Source organism: Eubalaena glacialis, chromosome 3, assembly GCF_028564815.1.
Source record: "Eubalaena glacialis isolate mEubGla1 chromosome 3, mEubGla1.1.hap2.+ XY, whole genome shotgun sequence".
NCBI lineage: Eukaryota > Metazoa > Chordata > Mammalia > Artiodactyla > Balaenidae > Eubalaena > Eubalaena glacialis.
The window spans coordinates 158,285,997-158,301,326 of record NC_083718.1 but is presented as its reverse complement, the minus strand read 5'-3'; the positions used below and the strand labels follow the sequence as shown (position 1 = coordinate 158,301,326).

The 15,330-nt window shown below is 50.0% G+C and overlaps 1 protein-coding gene across 1 annotated transcript; it reads left to right on the top strand.

The window, feature by feature from the left end:
• The first annotated feature begins 125 nt into the window (after positions 1-125).
• KIF2C (kinesin family member 2C) lies at positions 126-14,539 on the top strand. The gene is made up of 18 exons (XM_061186656.1): positions 126-174; positions 2,342-2,464; positions 4,201-4,323; positions 4,875-4,975; positions 5,629-5,724; positions 6,403-6,457; positions 6,549-6,711; positions 7,908-7,998; positions 8,266-8,329; positions 8,409-8,500; positions 9,261-9,403; positions 10,187-10,391; positions 10,510-10,620; positions 11,494-11,561; positions 11,899-12,004; positions 12,098-12,211; positions 13,692-13,815; positions 13,925-14,539. Exons 2-18 carry the CDS (start codon positions 2,365-2,367, stop codon positions 14,005-14,007), a joined length of 1,839 nt encoding a protein of 612 aa, XP_061042639.1. The 5' UTR covers positions 126-174; positions 2,342-2,364; the 3' UTR covers positions 14,008-14,539.
• The last annotated feature ends 791 nt before the right edge of the window (positions 14,540-15,330 follow it).

Here is a 15,330-nt window from a genome sequence, read left to right as displayed (position 1 = left end):
TTGTTGGCTCTTTGCTGGTTTGTTTTCTGGGGCTGCTTAGTTCTTCAGCACAGCACATGGGCCCAGGATAGGCCCTTGAGAATTGATAAGAGCCATATATTGTGGTGGTTTGTTTTGTTTTTCAGAAACAAAAGCGCAGAGCAGTCAGCTCCAAAATTCCCGCTCCAAAGGAAGGTAAATGGATTTCTACTGGCTCACTGTCATGGGGTTTGTGCCAGGAATGATGTTCTTGGAGCTCAGGAAGCTGTGAAGTAGACTCATTGCTCCAGTTTAGCAGGTGGCTTTTGTGTGGGCTGAGTCCTGCCCTGTCTTCCAAGCATCTTCCTCAGTGAGGAAGAATCTATACAGGGAGGAAGAAATGGAGAGGTGTTGGTCAAAGGGTACAGAGTTTCAGTTATGCAAGATAAAGAAGTTCTGGAGATTTAATGTACAACATAGAGCCTATGATTAATAATACTGTATTGTATACTTAGAAATTTACTGTGAGGGTAGATCTTATTTTAAGTGTTCTTACCACAAAAGGAAAATACAAAACAAAGGGAGCAGGAGGAAACTTTTGAAGGTGATGAGTAGGTTTATGGCATTGATTGTGACGATGGTTTCATGGGTGTATACCTACCTCCAAACCCATCAAATTGTACACATTAAATATCTACAGCTTTTTATATGTCAATCATACCTCTAAAGCAGTTTAAAAAAAAGAAAAGAAGAGAAAGAATTCAACAGTTCAACCTACAGCTCTTACTTAGGCCAACCTCTCGGGGACCTGGTGCATTTGGGAAATTTGCTGACTGGCCTGTGGAATCCAGAGCAGTAATCAACCATTGTGGGCTTGTTTTCTCTCCTTGGGGGAACAACATGCCTTGGAGTGAGGTGGTGGGCAGGCTGTGAGAAAAGCTATGTCAGGGCCATTTAGAAGTAGAGTTGGCAGTGCTGTGGTGATCTGGGGGTGGGGTGAGATTGGACAGATAATAGCAATGCCTCGAACTCCAGCAGAAGGTTGGGCTTTCTCTGCAGAAGAAGTCAGCATAAACCTACTTTGCCTACAGTCATCTGTGACGGTGGCTGTAGGCACAAACTGCCCAAATAATCCAGCTTATAACCCAGAACCAGCTGTACCTCACAGCCTGCGCAGCCTGTCCCAGTCCAGGGCGTATCACTGCCTTGACATAACACAGCCACCTCGGGCCCAGAAACGACATGCCTGGAGCTTCAGGTTCCCAGGGGCCCAAGGTGAAAGGTGGTGCAGTTTTGAGCTTGAGCTGGGCATGACTGGTGTGTTGCTGGCCCTCTCTTGCTGGCTATACCACTGTAAGGGCCTGCAGGAGAGATGGGGATGGCAGCCCTCCCACTCCACGTGCATGACCCGAAAGGATACTGCCACCGCTCCTTTTAATGGAAAAAAAAACCTTAATGAATGTGCATGATATTGAACAGTAGAAATGAAACACAAGATTATAGATCTTTTGAGAAATAGGAAAATTATAATAATTCATGCTCTTTATGAAAAATAGGGATTATATAGAGCCATCAGATCAGCCTAAACTTAGGAAACTCAAATTCAGTACAAGTTGATATTTGCTTATATGACACCAGTGTTTTATTTCTAAATTCACTACTTCTTTTATTTATAGGTACATTATTTCTTTCTTATGGAGAGAAACTATATAGATGGGTAGAAATTGGCAAGAATTAAAGTATAACTCAATTGTTTCTCTCAGTTAAGCATTCTTTTAAGATTCCAGAAAATTCATGTAGCTGATCCCATGGTTTCTAGAGATGTGGCCCAGGCCTGGCTCTGTAAAGTATCTTGGAGCAGTGGAAAAAGCCCAGACTGGAATCTGGCAGTCTTGGATTCACATCCTGGTTCTGACGCTTACTAGTTGAGTGGCATTGGGCAAGTTGCTTAATTTCTCTGTGCCTTAATGTCGTCTTCCATTAGTTGGGAATACTGATACTTACCTCATAATGTTTCGTGGTATGGGAAGATTGTAGAATGGTAGGTGCTGTTGCTAAGGTTAAGAATGCTTTTTTTCAGGGATTAGGTCTACGTCTCCAGAAATTATTTCAGATTGTCTGTAGGTCCCTCCATTTACTCAAGACAGATGCTCTTGTGGGAGCCCTCAGGAGCTCTCAGATTGCAGAACGTAACAAATTAGTTTTGGGGTCACTAGTACTTGGCCTTTCTAATTTTTCCTTTCCTTGGGTGGAAGGAATGGGAAGTTGGTGGGCTCCTTTCCTGTATAGAATCTTGGAGGGTTACCCCCGACCACCCCTCTATTATGCCTGTTGGCTCTCCTGATCATGCTGCACTGATCAGCTGCTGCCCTTGGTCCTTCAGGTCTCCGAGGCCGCTCCACTCGCATGTCCACTGTCCCAGAGGTTCGCATCACCACTCAGGAGAATGATATGGAGGTGGAGCTGCCTGCATCTGCAAATTCCCGCAAGCAGTTTTCAGTTCCCAGTGAGTAATGAATCTGTTCTCCCTGTTTGAGGCCCTGGAGCGGCTCCTCACACATTGCCCTGAACCTGTTCTGGAATATCCTAGGATTCCTACACTCCCTGGCTTTCATATTGTTCTGCTCCTGCCCCACTGCTCCCTTATCTGGAAATCATCTCACTTTACTTTTTAAACTTTATTTAAACATAATATATATACAGAAGAGTAAACCTATCGTTGACTACATAGTTCACAAAGTGAACACACTCATGTAACTGACACCCAGATCAAACAGAGCATTACCAGCACCCCCAAAAGTCCCCCTCAGGCCCCCTCCCAGTTCCTAAGCCCCCAAGGGTACCTACGTCCTGACTTCAGATTGCATAAATTAACTTTTTCTCTTTTTTGGACTTTATATAAATGGAGTTTTTAAAACTTTTTTTTTTTTTTTTAATTTATTTTTGGCTGTGCTGGGTCTTTGTTGCTGCGCACAGGCTTTCTCTAGTTGCGGCGAGTGGGGGTTACTCTTCGTTGCGGTGCGCAAGCTTCTCACTGTGGTGGCTTCTCTTGCTTTGGAGCACGGGCTCTAGGAGCGCTGGCTTCAGTAGTTGTGGCTCGCGGGCTTCAGTAGTTGTGGCTCACGGGCTCTAGAGCGCAGGCTCAGTAGTTGTGGTGCACGGGCTTAGTTGCTCCGCAGCATGTGGGATCTTCCTGACCAGGGATCGAACCCGTGTCGCCTGCATTGGCAGGTGGATTCTTAACCGCTGCACCAGCAGCGTAGAGGGTAGTCCCAAACATTTTTAATTGTCAACTTTTACTAGTTATTAGTAAATAAAGTAGGTGATTTTTGTAATCATTACACTTAATGTGTATCAAATTCAGCTCTAATAAAGGTAAACAAAAGGGTAAACAAAAGGTAAACAAAAGGGTCACGACCAGGTATGGGAAGTAGTGAGTCACCATGGGTTGTACTTTTCTGGGTTGAATCAATATGGTTGGTTGGGGCTTCCCTGGTGGTGCAGTGGTTAAGAATCCACCTGCCAGTGCAGGGGACACGGGTTTGATCCCTGGCCCTGAAAGATCCCACATGCGCGGAGCAACTAAGCCCATGAGCCACAACTACTGAAGCCTGTGCGCCTAGCACCTGTGCTCCGCAACAAGAGAAGCCACCGCAATGAGAAGCTCACACACCGCAAAGAAGAGTAGCCCCCGCTCGCTGCAACCAGAGAAAAGCCTGCACGCAGCAACGAAGACCCAACGCACGCAAAAATAAAATAAATAAAATAAAAATAAATAAATTTATTTTTAAAAAAATATGGTTGGTTGTTGCTCAGGTTCCCATTATTCCTGGCTTTCAGTCCTTGCTCCTGTTAACCACCTGGGTTCTGAAGTCAGGAATTTCTCCTAAATGAGTAGAAAGGCCTGGCCTGGCCTGGCCTGAGAACCCATGCTTGGTCAAGCCTAAAGAGTTAAGGCCTTTAAAGGCTTTTCCCTTCACGGTGAAGCCCACACTGAGCTACTCACACACTCTTTAAGATTTCTTGACCCCAGGAGCCAGCCCCTGTGGAGGGACTTGTTGGGTTCAAGGTGTGGGCTGAGCTGCAGGAAAAAGCCTGAGCTTTGCTCACACGGTACGAGCCTGAGCCCTTGCTGAGCTGGCAGTCGGTAGCCTTCCTCCTGGCCTATGACCCGCTAGGGCTCAGATGAGCATGGCTGCCGTATGCCTGCCTGCTTCTCCAATGACTCTTGTTCCCCCACAGCCGGCCCCCCTAGGCCCTCCTGCCCTGCAGTGGCTGAGATACCATTGACGATGGTCAGCGAGGAGGTGGAAGAGCAAGTCCATTCCGTCCAAGGCAGCTCTTCTGCAAACCCTGTGAACTCAGGTAGACACGCTGAGCTGTCTGCTGCCCTGATCCTAGTGCAAGATAGGTAGTTACAGCCTGTCCCACACCTGGCTTGCCTTGGTACCTGAGTTCAAACCATGTTTGTCACATGGGGTCGTGTTTCTCTGTGGCCACGGAATCAATCTTTCACAAGAGGTGACCCTGTCACTGCCAGGTGGCAGGAGCCCTCTGATGTAGTTGAGGTGCTATCACAGCTAAAGTCTTGGCCAACACCCGAAGAAGAGCCCAGAGTGCCCACCAAGACCAAGCAGGGATGATCTCACCTCTTCTGGTTGTTGAGAAGATGCCACAGAGGCATAGAGAGAGCTTGGGTTAGATCTGGAGTGCCCACATTAGCAAGTCTCTTGTGGGCTTGGCCATCCTAAGAGTCATAGCTGTTGCTTCCTCTCAATGCATATGGTGACGTAAGAGCAAGGGTCTAGAGAAGGCCTAGTCCTGGGAAAGGCCCAGGACTCAACACAACAGCCAGAGAAGAACAGGCTGGCTTAGACAGGTAAAAGAAAGGGCTTCCTTTTTTTTTCTCCCCCTAGTTCGGAGGAAATCTTGTATTGTGAAGGAAATGGAAAAAATGAAGAACAAGCGAGAAGAGAAAAGAGCCCAGAACTCTGAAATGAGAATAAAACGAGCTCAGGTACCTTTCTTGGGAAGCAAGGGCAAAGGTTTTTGGACAGGCATCCTTAACTGAAACCTTGTCTGCAACAGAGATAACAGTTCGGCCCCAGCATTTCTGAGGCTCCAGTTCTGATATCCAAGAAGTTTAACTAGTTTCTCATCAGGATTCAGAGAACAAATAATTCAGATATTTTTCTGAAGGCCCTCAGATGAGGAATGTTTGCTGCTGATTGTCCAATGGGTACGCCCATCACACAGTTCAGTGTCCAGTGGGCTGCTGGGCACAGTTGCCTGCCTCCCCCGACTTCCTAGTTGTGTGTATGCAGGGGTGCCACAGTGGAGTTCCAGTTTGGATTATTTCCCTTTAGTTGGGTTAATGGCACAGGGGAATCCCAGCCTGCTGGTCTCCTAAGATGTGGGACAGTGGCTCTTGCCCCAGTTCCTAGAGTGGTTGGTGCATGCCTAGGCCCCCTGCCAATCTCTGTTCCCAAGACTTTGTTCCTGGGTTCTCTGCCCAGAGCCAGAGTGGGGGGCAGTGAGATCGTGTGGGGGCTTGTCAGCCCTGCAGGGCTGTGTGCATATGAAGAGCTGTTGTTGCTGCTGCCTAGCACTGAGGCCTGAGAGCACTTAACATCTTGGCAGTTAGTCCTTCTTCACTCCTATCCCAAACAGGAGTATGACAACAGCTTTCCAAACTGGGAATTTTCCCGGATGATTAAAGAATTTCGGGCTACTTTGGAATGTCATCCACTTACTGTGACTGATCCTGTAAGTAATCCCAAAGGGTTTCTACCTCTCCTTCCTGAGTAGGTGTACAATTTTTTTTTTTTAAACATAGTTGATTTCAACATTGTGTTGGTTTCAGGTGTACAGCACAGTGATTCAGTCTCTCTCTCTCTCTCTCTCTCTCTCTCTCTCTCTACATATATATGTAAATATATATATACATATATATATATACACACACACACACACACACATATATATGATTCCTTTTCAGATTCTTCTCCCGAGTAGGCCTACAAGTGAGAGACAGAAACATCTCTTAAGGCAATGAGAGCGTGCAGGAATCTTCACTCACCCTCAAGGGGTTTTTTAATACCCTTTGGTGGGCTGGAGCTAGCGAGGCCTAGATGGGAGAGTCTGATCTTTATCAACTCCCACACCCCCATCCTCCCTGCTTCAATAGGTTGGCTAGATTCTTACTACTAATCATGAAAGTGTGCTGAACCCTCCTATGGGCAGCAGAGTGAGGAAACTGGGAAGAAAATTCAGAGCTACCTTCTTGCGCTCCAGAGTAACTATGGGCATAGTGGGTTCCAGTGTTAGATCTTGGCCCTTGCCTGAGCCAGACTTGGGATTAGAACTGGACGGGTTCTGGACAAGCTTTCTTTCAACATTGCTCTGACCTTTTGCTCATGGTTGTCTTTTCTCATCCTCTTGAAGATTGAAGAGCACAGGATATGTGTTTGTGTTAGGAAACGCCCACTGAATAAACAAGGTAAGCCCTATTCAGTCAGAATGAGGCTTTGGACTGACTGTGGGTTCCCCTGTGTCCAGGGAGCATCCCCTGAAATACTGTCCTTCTGCAGAATTGGCCAAGAAAGAAATTGATGTGATTTCCGTTCCTAGCAAGTGTGTCCTCTTGGTACATGAGCCAAAGTTAAAAGTGGATTTAACAAAGTATCTGGAGAACCAAGCATTCTGCTTTGACTTCGCATTTGACGAAACAGCTTCAAATGAAGTCGTCTACAGGTTAGTCCCTTGCCTCTTTGTTTCTCCTCCTTCCCCCTGACACTTTACTCTTTCCAGTGAGGGACATTGTGGTAACACTCACGCTCACAGACATGCTGACCCTGAAGCCCTTCCTGGCTTCCTCTTGTGTTTTCTTTGGATGGGCCATGAGATAGAGCTGGCTCTGGCTCCCAGCACCTGGAAGGCCCTGTTGAGGCTGTCCCATCCCGTTTTTCAGCTTTAGTGGCCCGCGCTTGAGTGGACAGAAGTGAGGTATTACCCATTGCACTCTTTGAGGCTGGGCTGGGCAAGCCCTAGGGGTTCTTCCTGTGTCCTGCGCAGCCACCCATTTCCCACTGGGCTTAGCAGACTCAGCAAACTCTGGAACTGCTCTGTCCAATACAGCACCCACTAGCCTCGTGCGACTGTTTAAATAAAGTTAAAAATTTAGTTCTTCAGGGACTTCCCTGGCACTCCAGTGGTTAAGAATCTGTGCTTCCACTGCAGGGGGCTTGGGTTCGATCCCTGGTTGGGGAACTAAGATCCCGCATGCCATGTGGTGTGGCCAAAAAAAAAAAAATTCAGTTCTTCAGTTACACTAGCCACATTTCAAGTAGGACTGGATGACACAAGCCACATTTCAATAGCCATGTGTGGCAGTGGCTACTATTGGACAGTACTGCTCTAGACCAGAGGTTGATAAACTATAGTCCATGGACCAAATTTGGCTTGCAATCCCTTTTTATATGGCTCTCAAATTAAGAATGGATTTTGTGTTTTTAAAGAATCATTAAATATATATGTATATTTATGTATGTATGTATGTATATATATGGAAGAGACCTATTTTAGGCCCACAAAGCCTAAAATAATTTAGGCTCCTACTTTAGATGGTTTCTTTGATCTTTGTAGTGTATCTTATGCTGGAAGTCGGCTGCTAAGCTCAAGCTTTCACCTTGTGTCTCCAGGGTAGAGGAGGTGCTGGTGGCTCAGTTAGAGTGTGGACCATCAGCCTACTCCTGGCAGGTCGGTCCAGCTCTCCCCAGGTGGCTAGGAGAATTTCAAATTTATAAGTGGGGCTGGGGTCAGGTGGGACCACTTTGTGTGAGAGGTGTGCTCATGCTTGGAAGGAGGCCCCCAGGAGTCTGCTTTGTGCTCCATGTTCCAGGGAGCACATTTGAGGAGAGATGTACCCTCTTCCCCATCCTTTCTCCTAGGTTCACAGCAAGGCCACTGGTACAGACAATCTTTGAAGGGGGAAAAGCAACCTGTTTTGCATACGGCCAGACGGGAAGTGGTAAGACTCATGTGAGTATTCAGGCCTGGCAGAGAGCAAGCCTACCCATAGCGCAACTCTGGGTCTCTGAAAAGGAGGACAATGAGTTTGTTGCAGAAAATCCCCTCAGTGCAGATGCCCCATCTCCAGATGCCTTTGCTGTGCCAGGTTCAAGGAGGGGCCTTAGTAGGTCCAGCCTCCCCTCCCAGCTTTGGTGTGGCCCACTGTGGTGGAGCCAGTAGTGCCCTGGCCTAGGCCAAGGGCCCTTTACCACGGTCTTCTGCCCCTTCCCTTTGCAGACGATGGGTGGAGACCTCTGTGGGAAAGCCCAGAACGCATCGAAAGGGATCTATGCGATGGCCTGTAAGTAGTGTGTTCTGCCACAGTGGGGTTGGGCACAGAAGGGCAGGTTGCTTACTTAATCCAGCCTCTCCCCCCACAGCCCGGGACGTCTTCCTCCTGAAGAATCAGCCCCGATACCGGAACCTGGGCCTGGAAGTCTATGTGACATTCTTCGAGATCTATAATGGGAAGGTAGCTGGCAGGGAGCCCTTTGTTTATGCTGTTGGGGCCCCTGAAGTTTCAGAAACCTTGAGGTTGGCTAGAAATTGTAGAAGCCAAACAACCTGTGGGTTGTCAAGCCTCTGGGCCACTTCGCCCAAACGTGTGGGAGCTTTCATCCAATGGCGGGATGGTACCCACACTCAACAAGTATGGCAGGAATATGCCTCAGGGCCCCCTCTCAGATGGGAGGTTTGCCTGTGTGTGCCCTGTCCTCCCTCCACACACCTCCCTCATAACTCTCTTCTTCCCCATTCTCACACTCGTGTTCTCTCTATATGTCTGTGTATCTTTCTACCTCTCTATGCTTTTGCAGAGTCATCTTCCCCAAGTGGGGTCTAGATAATAATAATAGCTAGGGTTGCTTATTAAGATGTTACTAGGTGCTAAGCACTATTCTAAGCGCTTTACTTGTCTCAGCTCATCACCACAACCCTACTAGGAAGTATTACTGTCACTGTCACTATTGTACAGATGAGAAACGAGGCTAGGTGGTTAAGTACTTGTCCAGGTTCACATAGCTAGTAAAGTAGCAGGGTCGCATCAAACTGAGGCAGCCTGGTTCAGCTCCCAAGTGGACTGCCCGCTGCTAGTCTGGCATAACCCAGCTCAGCCTCTCCTGCCTTTCCTGCTGCCAGCCCTTGTCTAAGCTGGGACTGGCCCTGAAGGAGGGAGGAGTCAGTGGGGTGCCCGGCGCCTGATGGCCTTGGCCTTGTTCCCCTGCCTGACACAGCTGTTTGACCTGCTCAACAAGAAGGCCAAGCTGCGCGTGCTAGAGGATGGCAAGCAGCAGGTGCAGGTGGTGGGGCTGCAGGAGCACGTGGTGAGCTGTGCTGATGACGTCATCAAGATGATCGACATAGGCAGTGCCTGCAGGTCAGAGTTCCGTCCAGGGGAAGGGGCCACCTTCTAATGCCAGGTCAGGTGCCAGACTAGCGCTGAGTCCTTTGCTGTTTCCACAGAGCGCCGCTTCCCCTGGCTTGGTGCGGGCTCTGAAGGCCTCTGCCTTAAGTGGTCTCAGTGGGGCCGATGACCCAGGGCGAGACTTATCAGGGTCGAGTCAAAGTATCTTGAATCTGACCAAGGCAGGCTTTATTCCCCAGCTTTTACCCAAAGGCATGCTTCCTGACTTCTCTGGGTTTCTCCTTGCTGTTCCCTCCCTCTGTGGTGGGAGACAGGAGCTCTGGATGTGCTCTAGGCTGGAAGTGATGGGGCCACAGCTCCCTTCCTGTATAGAGGTAGGGAAGTGCACTACCAGGGCCCTAGGCGTGGTGCAGTGGATGCTGGGCAGCTTATGGAGGCCCAGGGAGAGGGCTGCCCGCCCCAGGGCCCTTGAGTTGCAGCAAGTGGTTCATGACAGCCCCTCCTTCCCTGTGTGCCCTGCAGCAGAGGCAACTCATGCTTCCCCATGTCCTATGGGCCCTGGGGTCTGGCCAAGGCCCTCACAGAGAATCCAATACTTTGACTGTAAGGGTAAGCCACTAGGTCCAGAGCTGGAGGGAGGGCAGGACAGAAGTGGGACTGGATGACACAAGACATCTTAGAGTCCTGACCTGTGTCCCTCTGCTACCGGAGAACTGACTGCTTTGGGACCTGGGGTGCCATGGTGGCTGGTGACCCTGGGAGCTCATAGTCCTTCTTTGTCCTCCTTTGCCACAGGACCTCTGGGCAGACATTTGCCAACTCCAGCTCTTCCCGCTCCCACGCCTGCTTCCAGATTCTTCTTCGAGCCAAAGGGAGAGTGCATGGCAAGTTCTCTTTGGTGGATCTGGCAGGGAATGAGCGAGGCGCAGACACTTCCAGTGCTGACCGGCAGACCCGCATGGAGGGCGCAGAAATCAACAAGAGTCTCCTGGCTCTGAAGGTAGTGGGGCCCAGCTGGAGGGGAGGGGGTTGGTCTGGAGGGCTGCTGGGGGAGGGAGGGAGAGAGTGGGCATCTCAAGAGGAGGGAGGGGACCTCAGCTTCCCCTGCTGTGCCCCAGGAGTGCATCAGGGCCCTGGGACAGAACAAAGCTCACACCCCATTCCGCGAGAGCAAGCTGACACAGGTGCTAAGGGACTCCTTTATCGGGGAGAACTCAAGGACCTGCATGGTGAGTAGTGTCCCTTTGGAGGTGGTGCAGTCCTATCCCTGGGCAAGAGGCTTGGTGCTCTTGGCCACCTGGGTTTCTAGGCTCTAACTTGACTGGGCTTCACCCCCTGCTTTTGGACACCAGGCTCCTCTTTGCCTACCCAAGAGGGGAGGAAAGGGTCTTCTCCCTTTATTGTATGTCCGTGCAGCTCTTGTTTTGGGGAAGGTCATTCCTCCCTTACCTGATGAAAAGGGGGCTGCAGAATTCAGAAGGAGGACCTTTGGGGAAGCAGGAGAGGCAGTCCTCATCTCTTCTGTGGCTTCCCTCAGGGGTCATTGGCTCCCAGCCTAGGAAATAGAGGGCCACAACTGTGAGTGACTTTTTTTTTTTTTCTGTGGCCGCATTGGGTCTTTGTTGCTGTGCACAGGCTTTCTCTAGTTGCAGCGAGCGGGGGCTACTCTTCGTTGTGGTGCGCGGGCTTCTCATTGCAGTGGCTTCTCTTGTTGCAGAGCACGGGCTCTAGGCGTGCGGGCTTCAGTAGTTGTGGCTCATGGGCTCCAGAGCGCAGGCTCAGTAGTTGTGGTGCATGGGCTTAGTTGCTCAGCGGCATGTGGGATCTTCCCAGACCAGGGCTTGAACCCGTGTCCCCTGCATTGGCAGGCGGATTCTTAACCACTGCGCCACCAGGGCAGTCCCCAGGGACCAATTTTTAAGGCACCTTAGTTTGCAGGGCCCATGGGGCAAGTTGACTGGCACAGAGTGGGTGCTTAATGGGTTCTGCCCCCAATTCCACGTGGGTATTAGCAGCCTAAAGAGACTCCTGCTGGCAGCCTCTCCAAGAGCACCCTTACCCTGTGATCCTTGACCTTTAACTGCCCGTTCCCTCTTTTGCAGATCGCCATGATCTCACCAGGCATAAGCTCCTGTGAATATACTTTAAATACACTAAGATATGCAGACAGGTACTAGTACCTACACCAGGTGGGATGGGGAGGGGGTGCAGGGTGGGGGAGGGAATGACAGCAATGAGAGCGGGGAGGAAGCTCTGGCGACTCAGTGCCTATTGTCTCCTCTTCTGTGACTCGCTGAATCTGAGGCCTGGGAGTTCATATGTGAGGCTACAACGTTTTTTCCGATCCCCTCAGGCTTTGGTGGGGAGCAGTGTGAGTGAGGGACTTCTCCTGGGCCAAAGCAAAGCTGCTAGTCCATCTCCTCGAAGGCTCGCAATCTGAGTGGTGCTGCACACTCGTGAGTGCCAAGGAGACTGCTGTGGGATCTGAGACCTTCTTGTTTTCTCAGGGTCAAGGAGCTGAGCCCCCACAGTGGGCCCAGTGGGGAGCAGCCAACTCAGATGGAAACAGAAGAGATGGAAGCCAGCTCTAACGGGGCCCTGAGCGCAAGCAATGTAAGGGGCAGGGTGGGCCAGGCAAGACAGAAACGTGGCCTCCTGAGATGGGGACTGGGCCACACCGTTGTGTCTCTCCTTTTGCCCTCTTAGTTCTCCAAGGAAGAGGAGGAACTGTCTTCCCAGATGTCCAGCTTCAATGAAGCCATGACTCAGATCAGGGAGCTGGAGGAGAGGGCCATGGAAGAGCTCAAAGAGATTATACAGGTGGAGGGCTGGCCCTGGGCTGGGAGAGACTGAATAACCATCCTAGCACAGGCTTAGTGCCATTCCTTGATCGTGACCTGGGCTTTGCCCTCCCCGGGTCTTCTGGCTGGGGTGGCAAGAGGCAGCCGTCTACTCCAGCATTTCTTAATTCTCCACTTATTTTTTCAGCTGCTCTTCTAGGGCAGCTAATTACCGCACCTCCTTCCCCAGCCTGGCACACCTAGGCTTTTCTCCATCGTTCTGGCTGGAGCTAGTCTCTCTACCCCATGCTCCTGACTGAGGGTTTGGAGGGTAACCTTGTCTTGTTTGTTCAGTGAATGTTTGGTGAGTACTTTCTATATGCCAGCTCCTGTGCTGAGACCAAGGGCCAAAAACCTGAAGTATGGATAACAGGCCCGAAAGTAAGACTTGATCAATCCTGACTCTTCTATTTATAAGCTGATTTCCTTGTGGAAGTCATTGAGCTTCACTGGGCCCCCAGATTCTTCATCCCCAAAATGGGCAAGACAAGATGGTTACATCTGAGGATTAAGTGATATGTTTTTAAAGCACTCAGCCGTCCCCAGCATGTAGTCAGCGTTTAGTAAGTGGTAGATGCTACCACTGCTGTGATCCCTGCTGTGGAAGAGCAAGTGGGGAAGAGTCCCTAAGAATGGGGCTCTCAGAGTGCAGAGCAGAGGGGAGAGCTCAGGGCACTTAGAACTGAGGAGGGAACATGTAGGATAAGTGCCTACACGTGTCCTCCTTCCCTGGCATGCTCAGGGTACAAATGTTTGAAAGGACGTGGTACTTTCAGGAAGAGTGAGAGGTTCACTCTGGCCGGAGCAAAAGGTGTGAGCAGATGAGGGAAGGAGATCAAGGCTGCGGACAGGTCAGCCGGGACCTGATGCTAAAGGGCCTTAATGTTCACACCAAAGGCCTGGACTTCGTTATGAGGGCAGTGGATGCCTTTGAAGGGAGTAAAGCAGAGTGGTGACATGGTCACATCAGAGCTTTAGGTACCTTACTATGGCCACAGTATAGAGGCTGGTTTCGGGATGTGGGGTGAGCATGAGTAGAGGCACTTAGGAGTTAAGAGCAGTTAGAAGATTGTTAGAGTTCAAGAGAGATGTTGGTGTCTAGACCAACTATGACCATGGCCATGGGATTGGAATTAGGGCATGAGATTTAAGAACCATTTTGGGGGTGGAATTAGTAGGATTGGGGGACAAGCAGGGTGAAAGAAGTTCTTGCTGAGATTTCTGGCTTGAGCATCAAGACAGATGATAACATTCATTTGACATAAGGGACAGGCACAAGTTTGGGGTGGGGAAGAGGATGAATTCAAGCTGAGAATTTCTGGGAGAGGATCAGGAGGCAGGGTATGGGCCATGGCTGGAGGAGTGGGCATCTGCATTGCAGATGGTAGAGCCCTAGGAATGATTTGCTAGATTGGTTTGGTCATTATTGACCTGACAAGGTTCGCGCTGTGTTGTTGCAGGAAGGGCCAGGCTGGCTAGAGCTCTCCGAGATGGCTGAGCAGCCAGACTACGACCTGGAGACCTTTGTGAATAAAGCAGAATGTGCCCTGGCCCAGCAAGCCAAGCACTTCTCAGCCCTGCAAGGTGGGTGCGGCCAGAGGATGGGGCCTCTGCGGGTGATGGCAGCTCTGCCAGAGAGAATGGGGCCTCTGAGAGACCCACTAACCCCGGGTGCACCACCCTTTCCTTCCAGATGTCCTCAAGGCCTTGCGCCTGGCCATGCAGCTAGAAGAGCAGGCCAGCAAACAAATAAGCAGCAAGAAACGGCCCCATTGACGACTGCAAATAAAGATCTGTTTGGTGTCACACCCAGCCTTTTCCCCTCCCCTTCCCTCCTCAGCGAACTCTGGGCACCTGGTGGGTCTAGTCAAGGTCTGAGCTGGGACAAGCTTTGGTAAATGCCAAGTATGGGGGCATCTGGGCCCAGGGCAGCTGGGGAGGGGTCAGAGTGCATGGGACGCGACTTTCCTTTTCCTCAGTTGTAGCCATGAAGGGAACAAGGATGGAAAGAGGGAGCTTTTAGTTATCTTATGTGCTGCCCTTCTCTCCAAGAGGGGAAAGCTCTCTGGTGTAGAGTTTTCCCTTGGGCAGCACTCTGCCCGTGTGGACTGGCTGCTGGTGGAGAGCTCCCTGGGGTTGTCCTGGCTCTTGGGAGAGGGAAGGAGCCTTTAGTTAAGCTCTGCTGGCCCTGGCCTGCCTTCCATACCCTTGGTCGGGGCACTAATATGTTTTGTACTTTAAAAAAAGTTTCAGGGACCTCTTCCTTCCCTGCTGTTTTTTGAGGCCCAAGAGGATCCCTGCTGTTTTCTGTTTTATGTATTTATACATTGTGTCTGACAATAAAGAGAAAAAAATCAGCCTGTTGAGTGGTATGTGGGAAGTGCCTGGGATGTGTCTGAGCCTTCTGGGACTTAAGACCCTACTGCAACTCTGAGTAGTGCTGATTCTGTACCCTACCCAGGAGGCCAAATCTACACCTGCAGTTTAAGTGACATGGTGAAGACTCCAACCTCTGCCTTGTTCAATGCTGACTAGGTCCTAGGCCCTCTCCTGGGCACAGGAGCCCTAAGCAGAAAGGAGATGGTGCTCTGTCATTTACAGTCTGCTCAAGGCATGTTAAAAGATTCTGTGGCAACACTGACACGAAAGCACTTGCCTTGCTAGACAGGAAAGGATCTGATGGGTAACACGTTTGATCTTGAAAAATGAGAAGTTTGCCAGGTAGACTGAGGAACCAAACATAGGGCATGTATGGTTTGGGAACTAGAAGACTCCAGATCCTGTGTCACAGAACATGAATTATCTAAATGGTAATGTGCCATTGAAAGGTTTTTAGCCTGGGAGCCACACAACCAAATGCGTGTTTTAGAAAGGCCTCAGTCCGGGAGACACGGTGGGGCATGGGTCATGTGGGCTACTGCAGAAACTCCAGAGAAGAGTGGGATCAGATGGACCAGGTTCTAGCCCTCTCAGCCTCAGTTACTTCATTGTAAAGTAGGGGCATTCTCTACCTCATGGTGAGAAAATTACAGGAGTTTGAGGTGCCATTAAATAACCAAATAGAGGGCCTGGATTCAGAAATTCAGCTAAATCATAAGT

Excerpts from the sequence above, each read along its gene's own strand:
- KIF2C (XM_061186656.1), top strand. The coding sequence starts at position 2,365 with ATGTCCACTGTCCCAGAGGTTCGCATCACCACTCAGGAGAATGATATG. Across the intron at positions 7,999-8,265 it reads CGGGAAGTGGTAAGACTCAT|ACGATGGGTGGAGACCTCTG; the intron begins GTGAGTATTCAG and ends TTCCCTTTGCAG. Across the intron at positions 9,404-10,186 it reads GACATAGGCAGTGCCTGCAG|GACCTCTGGGCAGACATTTG; the intron begins GTCAGAGTTCCG and ends CCTTTGCCACAG.